This window comes from Mustela putorius, unplaced genomic scaffold, assembly GCF_011764305.1.
Source record: "Mustela putorius furo isolate JIRA1106 unplaced genomic scaffold, ASM1176430v1.1 tig00004041_pilon_pilon_pilon, whole genome shotgun sequence".
Taxonomy (NCBI): domain Eukaryota; kingdom Metazoa; phylum Chordata; class Mammalia; order Carnivora; family Mustelidae; genus Mustela; species Mustela putorius.
In genome coordinates this window covers 214,847-242,617 of record NW_025422176.1, presented here as the reverse complement: position 1 = coordinate 242,617, position 27,771 = coordinate 214,847, and the positions used below count along the sequence as shown (strand labels likewise).

The 27,771-nt window shown below is 53.2% G+C and overlaps 1 protein-coding gene and 1 non-coding gene across 2 annotated transcripts; one reads left to right on the top strand and one right to left on the bottom strand.

The window, feature by feature from the left end:
• Positions 1-111: 111 nt before the first annotated feature.
• On the bottom strand, positions 112-27,771 carry SDR42E2 (short chain dehydrogenase/reductase family 42E, member 2). Its single transcript, XM_045072707.1, has 12 exons — positions 25,771-27,771; positions 25,219-25,314; positions 23,259-23,316; positions 22,477-22,595; positions 21,722-21,797; positions 17,916-17,998; positions 16,281-16,418; positions 15,450-15,515; positions 13,031-13,094; positions 11,251-11,324; positions 2,711-8,174; positions 112-2,007 (listed from the first exon to the last, which is right to left on the bottom strand). Exons 1-11 carry the CDS (start codon positions 26,644-26,646, stop codon positions 7,935-7,937), a joined length of 1,890 nt encoding a protein of 629 aa, XP_044928642.1. The 5' UTR covers positions 26,647-27,771; the 3' UTR covers positions 112-2,007; positions 2,711-7,934.
• On the top strand, positions 3,001-3,082 carry TRNAL-UAG. The gene has a single exon. It is a non-coding gene; the product is annotated as a tRNA-Leu (tRNA).

Genomic DNA, 27,771 nt, shown 5'->3' with positions numbered 1-27,771 from the left:
CTTCCTTTACTAAAGCTTTGACAGGAGTTTAACTGGGTGGAGAGATTAAAAGTGATTTCGTTTTCTTATCTGTGCTTCTTCTTTGCCCCAGTTTCAACAAAGAACACATACTACTTTTGCAAAAGTTACTTTAAATGTCACGTCAAAACCCGAGCTCTTAACAAAGTGAAACAGGCCAGTTGCTTTGGTTTCTGGGGCCTCCCCACCTTGCCTGGCTGGGGCTGGCTTTGCACAGAAGCTGCCCTTTCCCAAACAGCACCCTTGAAGACGTCAGTCACCAGAGAAGCCGGGTCAGCATGCCCGCTGGGGGCCAGACAGGCCTGGAGAGAAATGCTTGGTGGAGCAGATGAGCTCATGGCCTTCCTTCCACTGGATTTTTGGCATGAGGGTTCTGGGCGGCTCTGCAAGCGGCTCTCCTTCTCCCGGAAGATCTGCTCTTTGCCTGAGCAGGCCGAGTGGGTGTACGATTAATGTTCACTTGAATTCAGGTATCAGAGAGAGAGAGAGAGAGAATTGGGGTGGGGGAAGGTTGCCCCCAGCACATGCTGTATAGGAGAATGCCCAACTATAGGAGAATGCTGAGTCATTAGGAGGGATTCTTAAATAAGGCTCTGCTTCCTGCTTGTGGCTCCTTTGGGATCCTCCAAAAGAACAGACCCCAGTTTGGCCACCTCCAGACTAAAATTCTGTGAGATCTGGTGTTGGGCAGCTCTAGCCAGAAGCGTTTGTCTCTGTGTTTATCTGGGGCCACACAGCAACTTGGAGTGGCCTTAACCAAGCACACAAAACCACCAGTACGAAGAGGGGTTTTGTGGCCAATACTGTTCTAGGTCCTGGGGATACGGCTTCCAGTGAACAAGACAGTATCTGGAGATGACATTCTAGCAGACATCCCGGTCTGGTCCTGGGAGAGGGCACCTTCTGAAGGCAGGCGTAGGGAGATGCACGTGGATAATACCACCAAGTGGTCTGGAGCACCGAGCCAAGAACTCCGGTGGTGAGCACAGCGAGGTACATGGAGGAGGGCCTAGGTCCCTGGGAGTCACCACCACCACATTCACATACGTACATTTACAAACCTAGCATGGCCCTTGCTGAGTGGCTCAGTGGGTTAAACATCCACCTTTTGCTCAGGTCACGATCCCAGGGTCCCAGGATCGAATCCCACACCCCTGCTCAGTGGGGGGTCCTGCTTCTCCCTCTCCCTTTGCTGCTCCTCGTCTCTTTCTCAGTCAAATAAATACCAGAAGTCTTTAAGTGCATGACATACATGACCACGTTCAATCTTCTGCTTCACTCCGGTGTAGCCAAGTGCCCAGAAGAGTGCCTGACCCGCTGCAGGGGCTCAAGGAATATCTGCGAATGAATGAGTTCGATTCTCACGGAAATCCTGGGTATCACTAGCTCCCCATTACAGGGATGAAGAACAGGTCTGGGGAGAAGTAGTTTTCCTAAGGTCACACTGCTAGTCAGGGCTCAGGCTGTGTGACTGACAAGCCCATGGGCTGCTTTATCCACCGTACTGGATTCCAATGACTGCTCTCACAATTTTCCACAAATTTAGTGGATTAAAACAACACAGCCCTCTTATAGCTCGGGAAGTCAGAAGTCACTTGTGTTCCTTTTCGTAAGCTCTAGGGGAAAAGGTGTGTCCTTACCTTTTATAACTTCTAGGGCATTCCCTGGCTTGTGGCAGTATCACGGGGACCTCTCTTTCTGTCTTCAAATCTTCTCGGATTCCTGCGTCTCTCCTCTAAGGACGCTTTTGATTACACTGGGTCCACCTGGATAATCCGGAATCATCCCCCCTTCTGAAAATCCTTTATTACACTGACAAAGTCCCTTTTGTCACATAAAGTAACATACAGGTTCTGGGGACTTGGATGTGGACATCTTGGGGGGCGGCGGCATTTCAGCTTACCACATCCACCTGTGTATCTCTACTGTACTCTATCTTTGTTATCTTCCTTAAACCTTTAGCAAGGAAATGGATACGTCGAAGAGCACCTAAAGTTAGAAAAAAAGTGCATTAGAAGGATCTGAGACTCCTGAAGGAACAGGAAAGGGACTCGAACTTGAGGGTATCAAAAGAGACTTGAATCTTATCTATATATAGTATTCAGTGTATTTTTAATTAAAGAATCTTTGAAGCAAATGTGCAAAATGTTAATTAATTTTGGGTGATGGGAGATAGAAATATGCTATGGACTTAAGTATTATGGACTTAATCTTTGAAGCACATATACAAAATGTTAATTAATTTTGGGTGATGGGAGATAGAAATATGCTATGGACTTATGTATCGCTCTGTATTTATTGCATTAAAAGCAGAAAACACTGAAACAGCTTGCACAGAAGAAGGGGAATCTTGGGTCTGGGGTCTCGGGAGGGTTTGGGGAGGGGAATCTTGGGGCCTGGGGCAGCTCAGACCACTTAGCCTCTCTGCACTTCAGTTTCTCCAGATCCCTTTGAGGAAGCCCAACCGCCTAATTAATCCGCAAAAACCTTCGCTGACGTTGTTAACCACATTCACCTGGACGGTGACTCTTACCTCGCGGTGGCAAGGACCAAACCACGGGGGCACGCGGGGCGTGCAGAGCGGAACTGGAGTAGCCCGCAGGCCGGGGACCTAACCGGGATCTGCGCGGGGCAAGGCTCCCCGCACGGCGCGGCAGCGCCCCCACGTGGCCGTAGACCGCAGACGACGTACCCGGCAAATCCAAGGCGCCCACACGTGGGAACTGCAGATTCGTGTGTAACATCTGGGGACTCTTCTTTCCTTTTTAGGGCGGCGTTCCGACCGTAGATTTTGCTGCCGATCCAAAAAGGACGGTGGTTCCAAGGCACGGAAATGAGCCAGCGATCAAGACGCCTTTAATAACGCGCAGGAAACGCGAGGCTGGTATTGGGCATGCGCAAATCCGAGAGGGCGGGGCTATGGAGCGTGAGGCGCCACGTCATTAAACTAATATAGTTTCCACGGAAGCTTCCGTAACGGGCGGTAGCGTGGCCGAGTGGTCTAAGGCGCTGGATTTAGGCTCCAGTCATTTCGATGGCGTGGGTTCGAATCCCACCGCTGCCACACCCCGGATGGTCTCACTTTTCTTTTCCCCAACTATTTGTCATCCTCTCCCAATGCAAGTTCCATTTTTGCTCTTAAAAAAAAAAAAAAAAAAAAGGAATGGAGAGCAAACGCAGCCCAGGCCCTCACCTGCCCTAGCCCAGTGCACAAACCTAGCGATATCGATACCTAAAAAAAAAAACAGAAGTGTCTCATTTCCAAGGGAAAAGCATCTGAGATCATTTTAATAGTTTCCAGCAGGCTACCTACAACTTTTAATTATGACTTGGGTTAGGTCATAATTGGGAGGGATTCCTTCCCAATAGGGAAGGTTCCTTTCCAGCCCGCTCTGTGTCCTACGGGGAGCTCCAGCTGATCCCACAAATATCTGTTGGTAGAACGGGTGTCAAGCGACCCAATGGAAAGGTTGCGGCATCAGAGGGCCGGCCCCCCGTGGGGCTATCAACCTCGGAGTCCCAGCTTCATGGATCCATCTCATAGTTGGTCTTCAGGTTTGGCTTAGGGGCCTCTCATTTATTTATTTATTCAATAACTATGTATGAAAGGTCTCCTGTGTGCCAGAAACCGAGAGCATCCTGAGGCTACAGATCACACAAGGCAGGCAAGTCTGCTCACCTCGGTTTTACAGCTGCGGTAAATTCAGATTACACCTGTGAGGAGTGTTCTAAAGTGCGTGCTAACCTGTCTCAGGGTCAACCGAGGAGGTGCCATTTCGCTGGGACTCGAAATTGAGGGGTTAGGTATGTGAAGGTGGAGAGGGGAGTCCCAGGAAGAGGAGACAGCAGGTGGCAGATCCTCGCGGCAGACGAGAGCTGGGCGAGTTTGAGATGCTTCAAAGACAATTCAGGGCAGCTGAGCAGAGAGCAGGCAGATGGGCCAAGGGCAAGAGATGAGGTTGACCCCTTACCCACGAAGGCCCCATTAATGCTTTGAACCTCATCCTGAGGGCAGTGGAAAACCACCAAAAGGTTTTAAATGGGAGGGTGGCATGTACCAATTTGGGGTTCAGAAAGTTCCCTCTGGCAGCAGGAACAGGAGGGTCCATTCAAAGTCTACTGCAGCCGTCTTGGAGAAAGAAGAGTGACTTGTACCATGCTTGTGACCGTGGGTAGGACTGAAAGGGTGGGTCGGACAGATATTTTGGAAGTGATCTGACAGAACTCCCTGATGAGGATGTGAAGAACATGTCAAAAGTGATGACCAGGTTTGGGACTTGAGCCCCTGGCTGGTGGCACTGGTGGTGCCTTTCCTGTCCCTAGGAGGCAACACAGGATGAAGAGGAGTTCGTGGAGAAGACGATTTCAATTTGATTCACACTGAGTTTGAGATGTGGGACATGGGCTTGAGTAGGAGGTTGGGCACAGAACTCTGGAGGTCCAGAGAACATTCTGGACAAATGATACAGATTTGGGAGGTGGTGGAGACTGAGGCCATGGGAATGGATGGACTTGCTCAGGAAGAGTGCACAGGGGGAGTGGAGGGGCCAAGACAGAGTCCTGAGGAACGGAGGGCAGTGGGAGAGAGGGGACTGAGGAAGCATGGCCAGAGACAGGTGGAAAACAGGTGTGGTGTCCATATAGACCAAGGCGAGTATTGCAAAGAGGGGGTAGAGGGAATGTTGAACACTAAGAGGCTTGGCAAGATAAAGACTGAAAAATATGCATTGGACTTATGATTTACAGACAAGGTCAATGATGACCCTGATTAAAGTCATTTTGAGGGATGCCTGGGTGGCTCATGTCGGTAAGCGTCGGACTCTCCGTTTTGGCTCAGGTCATGATCTCAGGATTGTTGGTTCAGAGACAGGAAATGGGGAATCAAGGGAGAATATTTTTAAGATGAAAGAGACTATGAGGATATTTTTAAAATTTATTTGTTAGTGATCTCTGCACTCAACATGGGGCTTAAACCCACAGCCCTGAGATCAAGGGTTGCACATTCCTCCCGCTGAACCAGCCAGGCACGCTGAGATTGGAGGACATTTTAGACACCCAGCCTTGGGTTTACAACAGGAATTAGCTTCAGCACTCACAGTGGGAAACTTATGAATTCACCCTGATGATCCATTCGGATTGGAAAACCACAACAGCAACTCTGTTTTCTGCATTCATGTTGCTTCTACTCAGTATTTCCAAATAAATCAGGACCTCCTTCTCTCAGAACGTGAGGTACAGAGGACTCAGAGGAACCTGAGTTACCTGGACAGCCTCTAAAATCCTCATGGGGACTCAGTTGTCCGTTGGGTGGAGGGACAGCCTCCTTTCCCACTGGGTCAAGACACACGAAAGGAGCGAAGCTTTCTCAGCAGAGTGACCCACAACTGCCCCCAGGCCCCGACCATAGATATCCTGAGCCTCTGGAGCCTGGGAAAGAAAGGACTTAGAGAAAGCCAGAAAACAAAGAAATTGATCTTCCTTTTGTTTTTCCGGTGGTAGCTGTGTTTTGGCAGAAGATAAAAGGTATAGAAGATTATTTGAACAGGGAAAGCCTGTGCTCCCAGCCCTGAGAACAGATTCCTCAGGATTGATAGAGAGGAAGGTCAGAAAGAAGATGGTGAGTTTAGAGGCATGTGCATTACCGAGAAGAAAGGGAGCCCAAGGGCTGCCGGCCCTAACGGTAGATGCCAGAGCTTGAAGGAAGCCCTGACATGGGGGGGGGGGGCAGAAGAACAGACATCACTGTGTGTGGTGTTTCATGAGCCTTGGCCAGCTCCCCCATAGGACTCCAGCTGCAGAGGAGGAACCCCCACCTCGTCCAATTCAAAGTTAGATATAACCCCAAGTTCCTTATCTACACAATGGGAACAATAAACCCAACTGTAGGGATGGCCAGAAGAACTAAATAAAAGCAGATAGATGGCATTAAAACTTCAAGCATTAAAACTCTCAAGCATTAAATGGACATAAAGGATTATTACTGAGCTTTAAAAAAATCGCAGGCATGTGTTCGGTTCAGTCGAGCAAAGAGGAGCATATGGTTCTTAGCTGCTTCCCAAACTTTCTTAACTGTTCTGCAGAGAGGGATACACTGGGGGTGGCCACGTTGGCTCTAACACATTCCCTCCCCTCCACCACAGGTGTTCTTTGGCTTGTGATGGTTTTCTTCTCTGCTGTAATGTGCAGGTGCCCATTATGATACATACATAGATATATTTATACACAGATATCCTGGTACTCATAATTAATATCAAGGCAATGGGGAGGGGTGTTTCTGTGGAGAGCAAGGCTTGATGAAATTTTGTGGGTTAAAACATTAAAGATTATGGTGATCACCACTGCCCCCTTATTAATAGAAGATTATGAAATATGAATATGTAGTATGAAATATATAATATGAAATTACAAAATAGGACAAAAATAAGTTCTAACTCTTCCCATTATAATTATATTGGTACTTTTCCAAAAGGTCCAGTCCTTTAAAAAGCTATTTTTTAGAGATATCATTTACACAAAATATTAATTTCACATGAACCACACAATGTTGTGAAATGACCAAGTTTGGTTAACAGCCATCAAGACATAGTTACAATTTTTTCTTGTAAAGAAGATCTATTCTCCTAGCAACTTTCACATACATAATACAGTATTATTAACGATACTCACCTTTACATCACCGCGGCTTATTTATTTTATAACTGGAAGTTTATACCTTTTGACAGCCTTTAAAAATTTTGTTTTGGTTTAGATCCTGGCTGGTACAGAAGAAGCCTGTGCTTAATAAGCTAAGTCAGCCCCAGGCTAGTAAGCCGGAAATCCAAAAGGGCTATGGGCTAGGCAGAAGTCTGGGTCTCAGGGGTCCCTCCAACCCTGACTATCAACACAGAGGGAGAGAATGCATGTCTGAGTGAACCCAAAACATTAAGGTAGCAGCAGATCAAAAGCAACTCTCCTGGAATGAGTCTCTTCAAGACGATCTCAGGACAAGCACAGAGGAGCCTGAACGGCGAGGAGGGTCCGGTGACCCTAGACAGGCAGCATCAGACTGGGAAAACTGCAAAGGCTAAGGCTAGCCAGGCCTGCACTTGGCTGAAGGAGACTCTGGCCAGGCCCCAGGAACTCACCTTAGGAGGCGTGCCCGGAGAGGGGCGGGGGAGTCGGAGAGGAGGAGGGCGGGGCTGTTGCCGAATTACAGCGAGGACAGTGGAGGGACAAGATCCAGAGGGCGGGGCAGGGCCAGTCCGAAAGAGAAACGAAGCGGAGGGCGCCATCATACCGGTAGGGCCAGAAAGAGGGCGAAACCAGAGCAGGGGAGAATTCGGGGCAGGGAAGGGTGGGCGAAGGCCCGGAAGACGGATGAGGCTGTGCGGCGACCTGCTCAGTAACCCCGCCAGGCCCAGACCCAGAAGGTGGGGCCAGGCGGACCCAGAGGCGGTGCAGAGGCGGGTCCAAGAGCGGACATCAGGACAGGGGCGGGGTCAAGACGCAGGGGGCGGGGAGTGTGGGCGTGGCAAGTACATGAGGGCGGACCCAGAGGCGGTGCAGAGGCAGGTCCAAGAGCGGACATCAGGACAGGGGCGGAGTCAAGACGCAGGGGGCGGGGAGTGTGGGCGTGGCAAGGACATGAGGGCGGACCCAGAGGCGGGTCCAAGAGCGGACATCAGGACAGGGGCGGGGTCAAGATGCAGGGGGCGGGATCAAGCTCGGAGGGCGGGGATGTGGGCGGGGCAAGGACATGAGGGCGAGTCCAGAGGCGGAGCAGAGGCGTGCCCAAGGCGGAGTCAAGACCCAGGGGGCGGATCCAAGCCTAGAGGGTGGGGATATGGGCGGGGAAATGGGCGGAGAAAATCCGGAGGCGGGGCCAAGCCCGGAGGATGGAGCGGAGGCAGTAGCCGGCTCCCGCCAAGGGACGAAGATCAGACGAAGGACCGCTGCGGGCCGAGCAGGTGCAGCGCCAGGGCGAGCAGCCCGAGCAGCAGCAGCAGCCCGAGCAGCAGCCGTAGGAGCGTCCGCGCCGTACAGCCGCAGGGCCGCTGGCTCGTGGACCGCACATACTGTTCCACGACGTCCGTGAAGCGGAATTTGTCTGGCGCGTAGCCAAGCTGGGCGCGGGCCTTGGCGATCTGGAAGGTGTGCGTCACGGCCACGCTGCGCACCTGCGGGGAGAGGCGGGGCGGCCGAGGGCCGAGGCTATGCGGGTGGGACGCGCTCTCCACCGTGTTTTACCGAAAAGGAAGAGAGGGCCGAGGTTTCCCTTTGGTCGCACAGCAGTTCCAAAGAACCCGTGGGCGGGATCTTGCTCCCGCGGTGCACGGGGAGGTTTCCTCTGTCCCTCCCATCTGCATTTTCCTCGAGGGCGTCGCCTCCAGGAGGCCTTTTCTGCAACTCCCCCAGCCTAACTGAACTTCTCAGTCCCCCAAAAGGGAAGGCCCCACCCCCGCAGTGTCCCTTCCCCAGCCTAGCAAGGCTCTGGGACTCAGCAGGCACTTGCACATTTTGGGTATGCTCTAGGAGAAGATGACCGCCCTCTCTGTGGCCTGGGTGCTGCTCTCTGAAAAAACCACCCCAGGCAACGCTCTAGGCCTCTCTGGCCACAGTCCTAGGGCGCAGCCTTCTTTCTCCCATCCTGGTTAAGCTTCCCTAAAAGAGGAATTCAATTATACATAAACGATTACTCTCCAGGGTCTGGGCTGCCGTTTCTTCCCCTCTGCTGGGGCCCGGGCTTCAAGGGCAGTACTGATAGCTATCTATAACTGAATAGGCACTGTGCTTGGCCTTATCTTATTTAATCCCCTGATTTAAACTACCACCGTTTCCTCTTTACTTTTTTTTTTCTCTTTACATATTTGAAAATTAAAAACAGAGAGATTAATCGACTTGCCCAGACTCACACAGGTAACTCAGATTTCAGCCCATGCTCTTCCCTGCTATGCTTGGACTGGGAGGATGCCCTCCCGCCTCATTTCTTCCTCTCTTGTTCCTCAGCTGGACCCTGGGAAGGGGTCGGAGAGAGCCGCTCAATCCTCCCATGACACAGAAACAGCCCCCCGCCAAGCTGCTAGTCTTGGGACACTTGTAGAGGAGAGGGCAATCTTGTCCCTTTTTGCCCCAAGTAGTAAGTTCAGGACCTTGGGGGATACAGCTGGGAGCTAGACCAGCAGGGTCCTGGACACAATGCCCTCAGGCTTAGATGTCACCTTCCTTTGGGAAGTCTTAACTTACTCAGAACTGGCTGAGGTGCCCCTTCTGTGTGCTCTGAAGTTCCTCATGGTTTCCTCCAATACAGCCCTTATCACAGTTGCCCGATTGACAAGCTTTCCTCCCCTTTGGACTGTGAGCTCCTTGAGGTAAGGGCTATGTTTTGCCTTCGCTACTCAGCACAATGCCTGGCACACTGTGGGCGCTCAAAAAATGTTCAACGAATCAGATTCTGCAACTGGAGGGCTGGTTAGTAAACCACAGATTGACCAGCAGAGGGCGCCAGAGCCACAGTGCCCAGAAACCTCCTTCGCTAAAGAGGGATCCCTTACCCCTTGGTTGTACAGGGAAACCTGTTGAGTGAAACCAGAGCGAGGGGAGCTAAGTCCCACCCAACCATAATTCAGTAGCACTTCGGCAGCTAAATCTACATGATTTTGATTCCTGAGTCATTTCACAAGTTGATGGTTAAGCTTGAAAGCATTTAGGTCTGGTATGGGTTCAAATGTCAGCTCTGCTACATAAACAAATACTCATGGGCAGGTCAGCCCTGTGTGTCTCATTTCCTCTGGAAATGGAGATAACTACATAATCTACAATGCAGTAGTGAAAATTAAATGAGATAAGGCACAATGCCTGGCGTATCCATCACTCAGTAGATGGCTGCTATGGTCACTCTCTTTTCCTCTGCTAGTCTGGATGGCCCAAAGGAGAAAGCACATGGAAGTCAGACGGCTCTGAGCTTGAGTATGAAGCCAATGCCAGAACCGTGTGACCCTGGACAAGTCACTAACTCCTTCAGTGCTCAGTTTTTCATAAAACACGATCATAATCTCTTACCTTTCCTAATTTAGCAGGACATCAGAGAGAATCAGATGAGAACGTGAACTCAGAGGATTTTGCAAGTAACGCCAAACACTATTTACAATGTACATTAAAACACCCTCTTTTAGGGGTGCCTGGGTGGTTCAGTCCGTTAAGATTCCACTCTTGACTTTGGCTCAGGTCATGACCTCAGGTCATGGTCTCAGGGGTCATGATCCCAGGGTCATGAGGTCGAGCCCAGAGCAGGGCTCCGCACTCAGAGCTGAGTCTGAGAGTTTCTCTCCCTTTCCCTCTGCTCCTCCCCCCACTTGCACATGCTCTCTCTAGATAGATAAATAAAATCTTTTAAAAAAAAATCCTTGGGGCACCTGGGTGGCTCAGTGGGTTAAAGCCTCTGCCTTCGGCTCAGGTCATGATTCCAGGGTCCTGGGATGGAGCCCTGCATCGGGCTCTCTGCTCAGCGGGGAGCCTGCTTCCCCCTCTCTCTGCCTGCCTCTCTGCCTCCTTTGATCTCTGTCAAATAAATAAATAAAATCTTGGTTTCAATCACTTAAAAAATAGATTAATTAAATAAAATTTTTAAAAATCCTCTTTTAGGGAAGCCTGGGTGGCTCCGTCAGTCAAGCATCTGCCTTTGTCTCAGGTCATGTTCCCAGGGCCTAGGATCAACTCCCGCATTTGGCTCCCTGCTCAGCGGGGAGTCTGCTTCTCCCTCTGACACTCCCCCTTCTTCTGCTCTCTCTATCTCTCTCAAATAAATACATAAAATCTTGGGGCGCCTGGGTGGCTCAGTGGGTTAAGCCGCTGCTTTCGGCTCAGGTCATGATCTCAGAGTCCTGGGATCGAGTCCCGCATCAGGCTCTCAGCAGGGAGCCTGCTTCCCTCTCTCTCTCTCTCTGCCTGCCTCTCTATCTACTTGTGATTTCTCTCTGTCAAATAAATAAATAAAATCTTTAAAAAAAAAAAAAAAAAGAAAGAATGAAGTGACAGGGATGAGGGACCGGAGCGCGCCACATCTCAGACCCGGAGAGCACTCAGCCTCAGCAAAAGCGCAGAGGTTGGGATGATTCCAAAGAAGCTGGTGCTAGATTTGGGCCCACCTGGAAGGTTCTGAGACCTCAGACAGCCATCCAGTTATGGCGTCAAAGGGGCAGGGGTGGGGCCGGTGGGGGTGTGGACCAGGAGCTCCCCCAGCAGCGGCCCCCTTACCTCGCTCCGGGTAAGCAGCGGCGGGACGCTACAGATGGGCCTCAGGGCCAGGTGCAAATACTCCATCGCTGCAGCTGTGCGGGGAGAGAGGGGCCAATGACCAGGGCGCCTCCCTCTCTGGAAGCTCCCAGAAGGCCCTCAGGGGCAAAGCAGTTGGGGGCATTATTTGCTTTGCTCCGGGGAGTTGGGGGGAATCTCATCACTTTGCCAAATTCTCCTGTCCTTGGATTCCTTTAAATCGGCAGCTCTCAGCACATGCTGGGGTGCCTTGTTTGGCTGTGAAACGTGTCTCGAGTAAGTTGTTATTAACATTAAAGGACTGACATTTGAAAATAAATCAGAGCCGATTCAGTTAGCTCAGATCATGCCTCTTCCTCTCACTTCTATTGCGGTGCGGTCTCTTGCGGAGGAGAGAGAAGTCGGAGAATGGTTCTCCATCATGGGAACCACCGGACCACTTAAAAAAAATGCTCACCCCCGCCTTCCTCTTGGTGATGCTGATGTAGCTGGTCTTGAGCTGAGGCATTTTGATATTTTATAAGCTCCCCAGTGACTCGGATGTACAGCCAAAGCTACGAACTTGGGGGCGATAGCTCGCTGGGAAGTGGAAATGCATATTTCCATTTACATCCTGTAAAACTACTAGAACCCCTGGCTGAACTCTTCCCACGTGGGGGTCAAAGAGCATCCATCACTGTGACCACGCTGGGCATGGGACGTCACCCCGCATGTGGGGCCTGGTGGGCAAAAATGTCAGCAGATCCCTGCCTTAAATGGCAAGCATCCCAGTGCATTTAAAATACAACTGATGGGGCACCTGGGTGGTTTAGTGGGTTAAAGCCTCTGCCTTAGGCTCAAGTCATGATCTCAGGGTCCTGGGATCGAGCCCCAAACGGGAAGCCTGCTTCCCCCCACCTCTCTCTCTCTCTCTCTGCCTACCTCTCTGCCTACTTATGATCTGTGTCAAATGAATAAATAAAAATATTAAAAAAAAAAAACATACAACTGATCTATCACTAAGGTCTTCCAGGAAGGCAGTTGCTTGTGATTTGAGGGTCACTGTCCCCTGGGCTGACAACTCCGTGCCTGACTCTGCATTTCTTTTTTTTTTTTTAAAGATTTTATTTATTTGACAGAGAGAAATCACAAGTAGATGGAGAGGCAGGCAGAGAGAGAGAGAGGGAAGCAGGCTCCCTGCTGAGCAGAGCCCGATGTGGGACTCGATCCCAGGACCCTGAGATCATGACCTGAGCCAAAGGCAGAGGCTCAACCCATTGAGCCACCCAGGCGCCCCATGACTCTGCATTTCAGCTGGAAGGAGGCGGTGACGGGGCGGTCGGGGGGTCGGGGGAGAGTAGAGACTGACCTGAAGAGTGAGGAAGCAGCTCCCCTCACCCCAAAGGCAGCCTTGACTTTGGGGTGACCTTGGGGTACAAGGTGGCCCCAGGGGACTGGCTGATGCTTCCCGCCACAGGCCCCAGAGCCAGGTGTGGACTCCGCCAAGCACAGGTGTGAATCCTGCCTGTCCCACTTTCTCGCTGTGGCCCAATCACACCCACCCTGCAGGGAGCACAGGGTTTATACCCAGCCAGGACGAGGGGGAGGAGGCTGCCGGGCCAGGGCAGGTGCAGCTCGGAAGACCCCGAGAGTGATGGTCTCCTGAGATCCTGAGTCCTCAGGGCCTCACAGCTCCGCCTACTCCTGGCCTGGGCCTGAAATGAGGCGGTGCCCATGCACCCGGCACACGGAGGAATTTTATTACATATTTTCCTCTCCTTACCTGCGAGGTAAACCCAGGAGGTAGGCACCTGGATCCAGGGCTCGCTGTATCCCAGCTTCTCAAACTGCAAGGAAACATGGCCTGAGATGACAACAGGTCTTCCGTGGGCCAGTGTGAAAATGTCACATGTTCCCTTTACCCTGGGGCGAGCGGAAGTAACGTCTGACGTCTTGCCTGCTCACCCAAGGGGGAAAACACCCTGCGGCCAGCCCCAACCCTGTGCCAGACTTGAATGGAAAACTTTGATCTAGAAAAGTCAAGTAGGGCTTGAATGCATGGGTCGGTTGTTTTTGTTTTTGTTTTGTTTTGAAAGATTATATTTATGTGACAGACAGAGATCACAAGTAGGCAGAGAGGCAGGCAGAGAGAGAGAGAGGAAGCAGGCTCCCTGCTGAGCAGAGAGCCTGATGTGGGGCTCGATCCCAGGACTCCGAGATCATGACCTGAGCCGAAGGCAGAGGCTTTAACCCACTGAGCCACCCAGGCACCCCTGTTTTCGTCTTTCTCACATAGCACATCGCCTCCCCAATGCCCACCCCCGCCACCCCATCCCTCCCACCCCCTCCACTCCAGCAACCCTCAGTTTGTTTCCCGAGATTAAGAGTCTCTTACGGTTCGTCTCCCTCTCTGCTTTCGTCTTGTTTCATTTTTCCCTCCTTTCCCCTACGATCCTCTGTCTTGTTTCTCAAATTCCTCATATCAGTGAGATCCTATGAAATTGTCTTTCTCTGACTGACTTATTTCGCTTAGCATAATACCCTCTAGTTCCATCCACATCATTGCAAATGGCAAGAGTTTGGATTTTTGATGGCTGCATAGTATTCCATTGTAGATATACACTACATCTTCCTTATCCATTCGACTGTTGAGGACATCTGGGCTCTTTCCCTAGCTTGGTTACTGTGGACATTGCTGCTATAAACATTGGGCTGCACGTGCCCCTTTGGACCACTACATTTGTAATTTTGGGTAAATACGCACAGGTCAGGAGCACCTGAGTGGTTCAGTCATTAAGTGGCTGCCTTCAGCTCAGGTCATGATCCCCGGGTCCTGGGATCGAGCCCCACATCGGGCTCCCCGCTCAGCAGGAGGCCTGCTTCTCCCTCTCCCACTTGCCCTGCTTGTGTTCCCAGTCTTGCTGTGTCTCTGTCATATCAATAAATAAAGTCTTTAAAAAATATACGCATAGGTCAGTTTTTAATCTGGGATCATTCACATCATTTAGTGACTACTGACGTCTGCTTACAGCCAGAGGCACTTATCCAGGGAAGCCACTTTGGAAATCAGTCTGACGGTTTCTCAAGTGGTTTAACAAAAGAACAGTCTGGCAGCTCCTCCAAAGGTTCAGCAGAGAGCTACCACCAGGCCCAGCAATCCCACTCTTGGGTGCACACCCAAGGGAAATGAATACGTACATACACAAAATACATATACATTAACATAACAGCACCATTAGTCATAGTAGCCCCAAAGTAGAAAAATCCCAATTTCTATCAACTGATGAAAGGATTAACAAGATGTGGTATATCCCTAGAAGGGAATGTTTTCTGGCAACGGAACAGAATGAATACTGATGCAATGCAGGCTACACATGGACGGACTTGGAGAGCACAATGCCAAAGAACAGAAGCCCAATACGTTGTATCACATGGTTCCATTTATAGGACTTGTCCAAAGAGGCAAGTCTACAGAAACAGAGAGTCGGCCAGGGGTTGTGTGGGGGTAGGGGCGAGGGATGGGGTAAAGGCATAATTTGGGGGGGGGTCCTTTTTTGGAGGGTGAGGAACTGTTCTAAAATTGATTATGGTGATGGTTGTACAGCTCTGAATATATTAAAAACCATAGAATTATGTGCTTTAAATAGGTGAACCGTACAGTATGTGAATAATATCTCAACAAAGCTCATTGATCTCGTTATGCCTGAATGTCTCAAGGACAGATCCTCCAGCCCGGGGCTGCTGGTCGACCCTTTCCAGGAAGCGCTGGCCCCAAGACGGGGTCTGTAGGGTACTGGATGAGGAGGCCAGGGTTCTCTGAGGGCCCACAGCATAGGAAGCCCCAGGGCCAGCACCTCCCTCTGTGGCTCAGTCTACCTTCTACTTACCCCTTGTGGAGCTCCGTCGGACAGTATGGGGGTCACACAAGCAAACGTGCACAGGGCAAGTCCCCATAAATCAGGAGTCAGGCTGGGAGGGACTCTGGCAAATCAGGGGAGAACAAGGTCCCCTAAAGGGGCAGCTACACCCAGCTCAGCCAGTTCCAGTGTTGCCCAGTGGACACTATCAGCCAGAGCTGGTTTTTAATGTGAAAGCTTCTGATTTTCGGGACAGAGGAAAAGACTCCATGACAAGGAGAGAAGACATGCAGAATGCCTGACTTCTCACTCGGGGTGGGGGCGGGCGGATGCCTGGGCACCTACCAGTGGGGCCATCCACTCAAAGAGGTTGACGCTCTCCCCATCGTTGATGTAATATGCCTGGCCGCTCTGAGGGGACACACAGGGAGGGGAACAGTCAGGCACCTGCCCCCCAGCCTGACGCCACCCTTCCAGATGGCTCAGCAGCTGCCCCGATCTCCCCAATTCCCCTGAGCAGCCACTGAGAAGTCATGGCCCTTTCCCAGCCCCGGGGACAGACCTGAGCAATTCCCTTTGAATTCGGGGGTGGTCACCCTGACTAGGTGTGGGACCTCCATAGAGTCACTCTTAACTTCTCTGTACCTCAGTTCCTTCATCTGAGAAATGGGAAGAAAACAACAGGATCTCCCTCTTGGGCTGTTGGGAAGATTACATGGGATGTCGTATATAAGATTCTTAGCATTTGGGGGCGCCTGGGTGGCTCAGTGGGTTGGGCCGCTGCCTTCGGCTCGGGTCATGATCTCAGGGTGCTGGGATCGAGTCCCGAATCGGGCTCTCTGCTCAGCGGGGAGCCTGCTTCCCTCTGTCTCTCTCTGCCTGCCTCTCCATCTACTTGTGATTTCTCTCCGTCAAATAAATAAATAAATAAAATCTTTAAAAAAAAAAAAAAAGATTCTTAGCATTCGGTGACCATGACTTCAGGACCAACACCTGTGTCACAGGGTCACTGCAAGGGGCTCTCTGTAAAGACCCTCTCACCCCAAGCTTCCCTGAGCCTACGGTCCTATGGACCACCTTGAGTTGGGGAGAAATGGGTGTGAGCCAGGAGTCCCCTGGGGGGCATGGGGTGCCCTGCCCGCAGCCGACTGGGTGGGGGAGGGGAAGGAGACTCACAGCCACGTAGCCCTTGGCCGCAGTGAGGGCCTCGGCTGCCAGCACGTGGGCCTGCACCAGATTGCGCACGTGCACCCAGTTCATCCGCGTCCTGCGGTTCCCGAACCGGAACATGAATAGCCTCTTCTTGATGTGGCTCTGGAGGGAGTGATAAACACAGACTCAGGCCTGGAGTGGCTTGGAGTACTATTTATATGATGATAACTCCCGAATTTCCAGCTCCAGGCAGAACCCTCTGGCCCAAACCCATGTCCTGACATCGCCACGTGGTGGTCACTTGTCCGTGTCCTGGAACAAGCGCCTGTTCGAGTCCACCCCCACCCCCGCCCCCACCTCACTGGACAGCGCTGGCGGCTTGGGCTGAAACCCTGGAGCCTCCATCGGTCTTCCCTTCTCTGCACCCCTCGTCCAACCCATCTGCAAATCTCACTGGCTCCGCGATTCCACTCTGACCAGAACCCGCCTGCTTCCCACCGCCCGGGCTGCTGCCCCCTCCTCTCCCTGGAGACCGAAGCAGCCTCCGAACCTGTCCTCACTTCCACCCACGGTCCCCACGCTTGCTCTCCACACAGCCAGGGGGATCTTCCCGAACCTTCAATCCCTTGTCTCCCCGCTCAGAACCTTCTGCTCGCCCACCCTGCCAAAAGAAGTCTTGACAACGGCCGGAGAGGCCCTTCTGATCTGGCCCAGCTACCTCTGTCTGCTACGAACTCCCCTGCCCACTGAGCTCCAGCCCTGCAGGAAGCCCCCAGGGTGTGCGCCAGGCTCCCGTCTCAGGGCTTTGCACTGGGAAGGCTCTCCCTCCCACCTGGCATGATGCACCTGCCGCCTGCCCAAGGAGGCTCCCCGGCTGCCCGGTGCCCATACCCTGCCCCCACTTTCCGATTTCTTTCCATCGCACCTCACACCTTCAAACACTCTTCAGTGTTTATCCTGTTTACTCCCCATCTCCCGTGAGAACAGAAGCCCCTCCAGGGCAGGGATGGTCTGTTTTGCTCACTGATCTGTGTGGCAAAGCCCAGAGCAGCGACCTTTCTCATTCCCGGGTTTGTACCCAAGCTGCCTACTTGTTTGAACTACATTTCCTCTCCCACCGCATTTCCTTGGTTCACTCTCTCTTCCCTTTCCCCACAGCACAGGCACCATCCTGGACCTCCCGTCGGCTCGCTCTGCTGTGCTCTTGTATTCTCGTTCTTTCCTCCGCACAGGCCCGGCCGCACTGGCTCCCTGACTGTGGCGTCTGTTTCCCTGACCAGGCCGGGAGCGATCGGAGGAAAAGGCCCACAGTCCCTCGTAGCTGTACGGCCGGCACCTGACTCTGGAGGGAGGCCTTCTAGAGGAAGACCTTGTGCTGACAGCATGGGCTGACCTCTCAGGCCCCCGGGGAGCCCACAGGCTCCCTCTGCCTCTCCGGGATCGTAGCTCTGGGACTCCCCGACCTATGCCTAACCCAGGCAGGTGCACATGGAGACCTTTGTTCCTGGTGGGTCCGGAAGGGTAGGGACATCTCCCAGAACTAAGTCCCAGGCTCGCGATGTTGCTCCACAGAGAGACTGTGGGCTGCAAGGGCCCCGATCCATTCCCACAGCAGCCAGGCTCGTCCTGAGCCTCAGGCCCAGAGCCAGGCTGACATACCGCCACTCGGGGCAGGTGCCTCTGCTCTTCGGGCCCATAGATCCCTGGGGGCCGGAGCACACACGTCCGCAGAGTGCCTCCTCCTAGGATACAGGGAGGGGAGGTCAGGGGCCTGGGGAGGGGTGGTCCAGCAGGGAGACACAAAAATGCTGTCCAGACCTCCTGGTCCTTGCCTGGTTAGCAGGAAACACAGACCCTTGGGGCTTCCTTATTCAATTAATTATTCTCAGTCATCTGTTAGTCATTTAACAAACAACATTCAGAGGATGCCCAACCTCTACCCCTAGCACTGGGTCCTGGGAATCCAAGGATAACCAAGACGAGAATCCAAGGATAACCAGGAAATGGTCCCTGCCCTCACGATGCTCACAGGCCAGTAACAGAGGTAAGACCTGGGTGTGCGGATGTACACGGCCCACGAGAGTTCACCCAGCACTCGACAGACGTCATCTCATTTACTCCCTTCAGGGTCAACTGTGCCCATTTTACAGTGCACTCCGTCTTCCCTTGGGGGCCCCTCTCTCTCTGCACAAGGTCTTAGGGGGCTGTCAGTCTGGATGCACTAGAAGTGTCACCGTGAGGTGGTGGCCATGGGACCCAAGCTGAGCCAAGGATGTATTCACACCCAAGAACGTGACTCAGCATCACCGACACCGGGGTCTGAAATCCTACGAGTGGGTTCATCCTGAAGAGACTGGTCGCCACCTCCTGCTGCCCAGTCCCTGGGGCTGCCCCGACCCTATCCTTTCCGAGCCCTGGTGGTCATTTTTTCTGGAAGTATATTTCCCAAAAACGATCCCACATCCATCTACTACAAGTTCCTTTTCCCAGCAACTCAGCCAGGGCCAGTGTCATTGGTCAGAACCAAACACCCTGACTGCCTCCCCGCCAACATCCCCACTTTACAATGAGGCCAATACAGTGGGTTGAGGGGCGGCCCCCGAAAAAGATAGGTCCATGTCCCGGAATCTGCGGATATGACCGTATTTGGACACACGTGTCTTTGCAGATATAATGAAGGATCTCAAAATGAGATCATTTTGGATTATCCGGTGAGCCCCAAATCCAACATCTTTGTAAGAGACTCACAGAGAAGACACATGTGGACCCTAAGAATGCGGGGGGCCACTGCTGAGACCAGTGCTGCTGAGACCGGCAGAGTCTCCCCTAGAGCCTTTGGAGGGAGAGCAGCCCAGCTTGATCTCAGACACCTGGCTGTGAACTGAGAACCACGAGAGAAGACATTTCAGTTTTAAGCCACCACGTTTGCCGACAATTGTCCTATTTGCCCTGAGCTGAGATCGGCAATCCTGGGGCTCCGCGTCAGAGACCGGGGCCCTCCACGCTGAGTTAGAGGCAGAATCTCAGGGACCTGCTTGTGTTCGCAGGGACTGGAAATCACCCAGGGTGACCATGGCTGGACTCCTGGAAGGCAGGTATCAGGTGAGCTTTTCAGTAAACAGTCTGCGGCTAATTTTAAACTCTGGGTCCCCTGGGCATGACAGGGGGAGGTCTGGTTGCAGCGGACACTGGCCGGCGGGGCGCTGGGCAGCGACCTCAAGGAGGGGTGGAGCCCAGGGTATCCGTGACTCCTGAGCACGGAAAGCTGGGGATGCTCATATAAATAATTCTTGGCCAAAGGATTAAGTGTCTGGTTTGCAGGCTGCTGGTCCAGGGAAGGCCCCAGGCAGAGAAGAGAATTCAACCACATAGCGCCAAACCCCTGGGAAAACCCAGCTGGACGAGTGTTTGCACTGGGGTCAGGGGTCAAGGCCTGACAGGTCCAGGGTGCCAGGGCAGGATGGGGAAGATTTTAGGGAAAAGAACCCATGCTTGATGGCTTCCTGAGCTGTGGCAACAGTGAAGCAGGATGGTTCAGCTCCAGGCTCTGGTGTTAGATTAGACCCTCCTGGTATGGGGGGGCGGTGGGGGGTTCAAATCCCACCTCTGCCACCTAACAGCTCCAGGACCTTCGGGACATCTGTTCATCCCGCAGCCCCGGCCTCCCCTTTATAAATCCACAGATCATCATTGCAAACATCCGCCGCTCTTCAAATCTACCTGGCTCCTGAGTTTTTATACTTTAGATAGTAAGAGAAACCACGTTTCCGGATTCTTTTTCATTTCTGGGTTTTGTTAAGCGAATAGTGATAATCTGGACAGCAAGGAATTTTTCTGGATCAGTCTGGCTCCTGAGTTGGGAAAGCAGGGACCCCTCAGGTTCTTAGTTCACGCAGAGGATGTGAAGCGTTACTGAGAACTCTGCACATAAAATGAGCATGTATATATACGCATGCTTAGCGAAATAAGTCAATCGGAGAAAGACAACTATCATATGATCTCCCTGATAGGAGGAAGTGGTGATGCAACATGGGGGCTTAAGGGGGTAGGAGAAGAATAAATGAAACAAGATGGGATTGGGAGGGAGACAAACCATAAGTGACTCTTAATCTCACAAAACAAACTGAGGGTTGCTGGGGGGGAGCAGGGTGGGGTTATGGACATTGGGGAGGGTATGTGCTACGGTGAGTGCTGTGAAGTGTGTAAACCTGGCGATTCATAGACCTGTACCCCTGGGGATAAAAATATATGTTTATAAAAAATAAAAAAAATTTTAAAAATGAGCATGTAGGGGCACCTGGGTGGCTCAGTGGGTTAAGCCTCTGCCTTCGGCTCAGGTCATGATCTCAGGGTCCTGGGATCGAGCCCCGCATCGGGCTCTCTGCTCAGCAGGGAGCCTGCTTCCTCCTCTCTCTCTGCCTGCCTCTCTGCCTACTTGTGATCTCTGTCTGTTAAATAAATAAATAAAATCTTTAAAAAAAAAAATGAGCATGTAAAACAGGGCCAGGAAGTGCTCGGCAAATGCAAGCTGTCCATATTCCTTTTTTTTTTTTTTTTTGCCTTTTTAAACAGTGCCTGTTATTATTTTATTCTCATACGAGCTCTTCCAGGTGGATTCTATTATCAACCCCGTTTTGTTACAGATGAAGAGCCCGAGGCGTGGAAAAAAGTATATTGCCCAAGATCACATTACAAAGGTAGGAGGTGGTGGGGCCTGGATTTGAACTCACCTCGGCCTGAGCCAGGGTGTGGGAACAGTCACTGTGTCATACTGACACTTCTCTGTGTTCTTTTTTTGCTTTTAAGATTTTTTAAAGCGTGCCGAGGTGGGGGGGACAGAGAGAAAAGATTTTTTTAAAGATTTTTAAGATTTTTTAAAGCGTGCCATAGGGGCGGGGCAGAGAGAGAGAGAGAATCCTGACACAGACTCCGCACTGAGCGGGGAGCCCAACGCAGGGCTCAGGCCCAGGACCCTGAGATCGGGACCTGAGCCAAAGTCAAGAGTCCGCTGCCTGAGCTGCCCAGAGGCCCACCTATCCCCCTTCTAGCACTGCTTCTCTGTGACCACAGGAGGGCGCCGCAGCCGTATCATCCAGTAATTTATTGACCTTGGAGCCTTAGAGCCCTCGCTTGCATGGGCCTTCTGCCTTGCTCTGCCTCATCCCATATTCAGGATTCTGCACTCTGTTAACCTACAGAACATACTTAAACTGGATCCTCTCCTACGTGGCAGAATAAAGACCCACTTCTATCTGGCCTTTTCCCTCACTCAAGACGGTGAGTAACACGAGGGCAGAGACTGGACCGGACTTTCTCGGGACTTGGGCACACGGCAAGTGCTCAGCATCTGTGGAGTGATGAGTGACGAAGGTGCTGGGAGCTGTCCTTTCCAAGAAAAGTGAGCCTCAGAGACACAGAAGCTAAAAGCCAGACGCCCCCCCCCCCCCATGCACTCTGGTACTCACCTGGGAGAGGTGTTCCGTTGGCCATGAGGGTCAACTGGTCGGCGATGGCTTTGGTTCGTGAGTAGTGGTCCATGTGCTGCCGGGGGACAGGGACAAGAGAGCCACCGGGGCAGGGTTCGGCGCCCCTGCTGGCACCGGGCCAGCCCCTCTGCTTCAGACCACCCAGGGGTGGGATTCTGGGGCCTCCCCCTGGGAAATGGCCAAGTCCTGAGCCCCAGGGCCGTTCCTTTCCCCTGGGGTAGGAGCCACAGGAGCAGAGTGTGGAGCAGTAACAACAAGCAGGGTCCCTCCACTCGGGGAGGCTCCTGCCGGCCCCCAGGGCCTGCTCTGGGATGCGGGCGGATGCTGCGCGTGGCCTGAACAGACTTCTCCCGTGTAGTTCTGTAGCGCTCGTGGCTTTCCCCATAACATCCCACTTCCTGCTCACCGCACCCCGCCCTGGGGCAGAGTGGTCAGGCCCAGCTAAAGAAACAGAGGCTCAGAGGAAGGTGACTTGGGCAGAGTCCCACAGGTCGAATGTGGCTGGGCTGGCTGGAGGCCAGGTCTGTGTGATTTCAAAACCCCTGCTGCTGGCGTGACCCACGGAAACAGGAGATGGGTTGTGCTACTCAGTTTTGGGGACCCCTTCTTCCTGGGACTCACCCTGAGTTGTGAGGTTGACCCGTTTTCCACCCATCCCGACCCTGTGGCCTGGTGGTGGTGGGGGGGTGTCCCAGGCCCTGTGGCCCTGCCCTCCTCTCCTGGAAGGTAGGTACCTTCTCCAGTGGGAAATATGGCACAGAGTCCTCATCACCCTGTTCTATGGGCTTCCCGCCGAAAACGACGTTGACGGTGCTGGTGTAGATGAGCCTTGGGACCCGCCGACGGACACAAACTGCAATGACAGGGCACAGGGCAACACACACACACACACACACACACACACAAAGCCCATGTGAGTGGGAGTTTTCTGAGGAGCTGGGACCCTGTCTTGGACACACATCCTGGCCCTGGGGTCAGCCCAGAATCCAGAGGCGCTCAGGAGGGAAGGGGTGTGGGACACATCACTGCTCTGTGGGGCCCCAGGGGCCAGGCTGGCTCACTCCTTCCTTCTCTGGGTGGCCGTAGCCCCCGAGCTACCTTTCTGGGGACAAGTCCGAAGAAAGTCTCACTCGAAGGGGACACACACAAAAAAGACACTCTAGAATCAGAGAGAAAAACAGGACAAGGCAAGACATGTCCAGAGGCCGCAGGTTTGGGTCTTGTATTTTGGGGCTTCATTGACTTTTCTAAACCCAAATCCCTGAAATGCAAACCCTGTGCTGCTTGTGTCCCCAGACATGCTGTGGCCATGCTGACCCACCCCAAATGGAGGCCTGGGCAGGTCCACAGTACAGTGAAGATGTGCTGCCCACAGGCCCTCCGCTGGCGTGGGCAAGGGGGGGGAAGGAGGGTTCCCCCTCTGTCCCCCTGCCCTGTCCCCAGAGCTGGGCCTGTGGCAGGAAAGGGGACAGAGCAGGAAACACACAGCAGGTCACACGGAGCTCTGAGTGCCTACCACTGATCACCAGTTTGGTGCCTCCAACATTTATAGACTCAATCTGCTCTTTTTGCAGCTAAAAGACAAGAGGGAGGTAGGAGAGTCGTGGTGCCGCTCAGGCCTGGTCGTGGAAGGCGGTAAGGCTGGGCTTCGGGTGGGACCCGGCGGGGATGCAGACTGTCCGGTCTGGGCTCAGGAGCAGGGGTCTGAGAGGCCCGCAGGCAGGGCAGGAGCCCTGGGCCCGCCATCCGCCCCCCTCCCCGGGGAGGCCAGCACACAGCTTCATCTCCCACCTGGCCCTCCGCTCCCCAGCCTGCAAAGAGAGGGCAGACCCCCTTGGGCGGTCAGTAGGAGTGAATACACCCACGGGAGGACCTGGGACCCTGGGGCGGTGTGTGACACAGAAAAGGGACCCAAAATGTGTGGGGTCATTTCCTCACTCTGGAAGTCTGGATTTCCTTGGCTGTTGGACAGGGGTGACACGGTCCCTGCTCTAGCGAGGTCGGGGTGCAGAGTGAAAATAAAAACACCCTGTCTACACAGAGAAAGCTGCTTGTGTTCCCCGGGATAGGGCGAAGCCTTTACACCTCGCTTAATTCTCACAATGATCAGGAGGTGGGTTCTGTCTCAATTTTTATTTTTTATTTTATTTTATTTTTTTTTTTTTAAAGATTTTATTTATTTATCTGACAGAGAGAAATCACAAGTAGACGGAGAGGCAGGCAGAGAGAGAGAGAGGGAAGCAGGCTCCCTGCCGAGCAGAGAGCCCGATGCGGGACTCGATCCCAGGACCCTGAGATCATGACCTGAGCCGAAGGCAGCGGCTTAACCCACTGAGCCACCCAGGCGCCCCTGTCTCAATTTTTAGACTATGAGTTTTTTTATTTAATAAGTAATAGAATCACAAAGTTAAAAATAGTTCAAATGGGGGCATCTGGGTGGCTCTGTCGGTTAGGGGGTTGACTCTTGGTTTCAGCTCAGGTCATGATCTCAGGGTGTTGGGGTGGGGCCCGGGGTTGGGCTCTGTGCCTCGCACATAATTTGCTTGAGATTCTCTCTCTCTCTCTCTGCTCCTCTCCCTCTGCCCTCCTTCTCTCTCAATAAATAACCAACTAAAAAAAATTAAATTAAATAAATAGAATATTTTTTTAAAAACCCTCAAACAGTGAAAAAGGTGTACAGAAAAAAGGAAATTTCCTTCCCACTCCTGATTCCCAGCCTGCCCCCAACCCCCTAGCAGAGGCAACCGCTGTCACAGTCCGGGTATTTCTAGAGAAATCTATACTTACGAATATCAGCACACACATACAAATGAGCGTGTAAATATTTATCCTAGTTTCTTCCTTTTTTTAAAAATACGAACAGGAGGGTACCAAACACTGTTTTTGTGCCATGGAAATTATTCTGTTATCAGCACATTCTGATAGAACTTCAGTGTGTGGATACCTTAGAAGTTATTTAAATAGTCCTTACCGGACTGGCTTCTCCGTTCCATCCTGTGTTTTGTTATTATGAACAAAGCGGCCAGTGTAGGCGTAGTGTGATTTCGGAGCCTGAGGGTATCTCTGTGTGTTCGGACAGGCCCCCTCACACTGAGGAGGTTCTGACGGGAAAGCCAGTCCAGACGTGGACACAGAGGCTCAGAGAGGTTAGGTTAACTCGCCCTAGGTCCCACAGCTGGAAAGTGACAGAACTAGCATTTGGCCCCATGGCTGCAAAATGTGGGCAGGGTTTCGTGTAAGTCCTTCCTGGATCAGGTGTCCCCCATCCAAGTACTAACCAGGCCCCACCCTGCTTAGCTTCCGGGATCGGCCGAGATCGGGTGCGCTCAGGGTGGTTTGGCTGTAGACTTTTCTGGTTTAGGTGAAGGGTGATAACGAACACGCGGCATGGTGGCAGATGGGGTCAGGGGGCATGTACGTGGGAAGAACCAGGATCTGAAGCTTGATCTGTCTAACTCCAGCTGCTGTATGCTCACCTTCTCAGCACCGGACATTCCATAGGACGCCACGTGGAAGACACAGTCCACCCCTTCGAAGGCACGGTACAGGGCTTCTTCATCGCGGACATCCGCCTGAAACAGAGCAGGAAGACACGGGGACCGGAGGTTTGGGTCCAAGGCAGAGATACCAACTGTGCATCTTGCCAGGTCCTAGCCCTGGTCCTCTGACCCCACCCTGGCCAAGCTCCTGTAGGAGAGGCTGTGGGGGCAGGAGGTACTAGATGATTCTACAGAGTGTCACTGGCTTCAGCGTCACTGGCCCCATGTATCAAGCTAAGTCGCAGGGGCTGTGCTGGCTGTTTTAAGTGCGCTGTCTCACTGACTCCCCATTGACCTTCGTGAAGCCTTCCTTCCCTGGATGAGGACACGGAAGCTCCAAGATGTGGAGCCTTGTGGCCATGGTCGCCCGGCTGCAACAGTCCCACTCCAAGAGCCTGTGCTTTTCACTGGCCGCACATCAGACGTTGTCCCCACACCTCCACCATGAGCTGGGCCCCCACCCGTTCCCCGAGATGCTTATCACTGCACCTGGATGAACTCGGTCCCCGGAGACAGCTCCCACTGCGGTCTGCGGAGGTCGAGCAGTAGGACAGAACTGCCACTCTTGGCCAGGCTGGAACCCAGGCTAAAGCCCAGGTAGCCTCCTCCTCCGGTCACCAGAACCTTCTGCCGTGGGGCCTGCATGTGTGTGGCCTGAGTCTTTAGCTGCGGGGCTGATGTGGTGGCTGTCTCTGGCTCACTGGGTTTGGGCCCAGTTCCAGACCCCCTTCTGGGCCGAGGCTCTACCCCTGGTCCAGGTAATGGTGCAGCTCCTGCCCTAGGTACCGGCCCAGGGATTGACCCAGCTCCTGCCCCAGGCCCCAGACCCGGCCCAGGTCCTGATGTAGTACCAGGCCCTGGCCCAGGTCTGGACCCAGCACCAAGCTCTGGTCCAGTTTCCAGAACCACACCATGTCCTGGCCCATGTCCAGACCCAGCACCAAGCCCTGGTCCAGGTTCTAGAGTCACACCGGGCCCTGGTCCAGTTTTCAGAACCACACCAGGCCCTGGCCCGTGTCTGGACCCAGCACCAAGCCCTGGTCCAGGTTCTGGAGACACACCAGGCCCTGGCCCAGTTTCCAGAACCACACCAGGCCCTGGCCCATGTCCAGACACAGCACCAAGCCCTGGTGCAGGTTCTAGAGTCACACCAGGCCTCGGCCCAGGTCCTGACATAGCACCAGGCCCCAGAACAGTAGCAGGCTCTGCTCTAGATCCTGAAGCAGTACCTGGCCCGGGCCCAGGCCCTGACTCTGACCCTAGGCCTGAGACTCCTCCCCAGGCCTGGCAGACAGGGCAGCCCTTCTCACCCTGGCCTGCAGCTCTGCAGGCCTCCGGGGAGGAGGCTGCTGGGTTGGCCTTCATCCTCTCCTAAGCCGTGCAGACCGAGGGATCTGTCCACCTGCAGAGAAAAACAAAAGAAAGGATATTCTTGAGTTGTCTAAAGTCATGTGGAGTAGCAGGCTAAGGGGAACTCCTGGTGGGGCTCAGAGACACTCTGACTTTCCAGGGAAACTGCCCCTTTCAGAATTTTGAGAACTTTCAAGGTGCTGCTGCCTCCCTTAGAAAGAGTCAGAGACAAAGGCAGTCAGGCCTTGGGCTTTACAGCTGGGGAAACTGAGGTCCAAAGTCACAGTTCATGGCTGGAGTTTACACCAAGCCTTCCTGATTTCTCTACCAGTTCCCTCAAATCCCAGTTCCTGTGTAGCACCAGAGGAAGACAAATCCAATCAGGCCCAGGGGAACCTCACCAGACTGGGGGGTGACTGCTTTGTGACTGGGAAGATGGGGACGGAGGGCTTCCTGGAGAAAGAGGGGGAAGGCAGAGGAGGGAGAGAAGGAGAAATATAGAGGGAAGAGATGAGGAGGAGGAATCCACATGGGATCCAAAAGGGCCCTGTGCTCAGAAACTGGCGTGCCATTCCAAGTGTCGCGCGGCCTCTCCCCTGAAAGCTGCTGCCTCCGATTCTCCCGGGCCTGCCCGCTGTGCAGGGGGCTGGCACTACAGGTCTGTCCAAGCCCTCTGCTGGCTTCAGGGTCAGGTGTGTGAATCCTGAGGTCCGGCACCAAGGGTCCTGCTGTCCTCACTCCAGACTCCAAATGAGCCGGGCTGGCAGTCACTGTCCCCACCACCGTCTCACCCCCACCCCATGCCCACCCCCACTCCACCTGAGGACAGGGTGGGCACCAGGGGCCAGATAATCATCACTGCCAGTAACCATGGCAGCAACGGTGTCCGGGGGGCCAGCCATTGGCCCGGCCCTGTGGACAGAGACAGGTGTCTCTGGCCTGCATGATGCCGACTGGGTGTAGAAAAGAACCGAGTGACTGAGTGATAAGCCCCATCGTTGTTGCTGGTGGTGTCGTGGGGCCGGGACCCTGACAGCTATAGGGACTCTTATCATTTAGTCTTCGTTGTCACTGCCCTGCTCTTCAAAGTTGCCGGGGAGGGACCCGGTCCCACCCTGCACGAACGCTGGCGAACGCTGA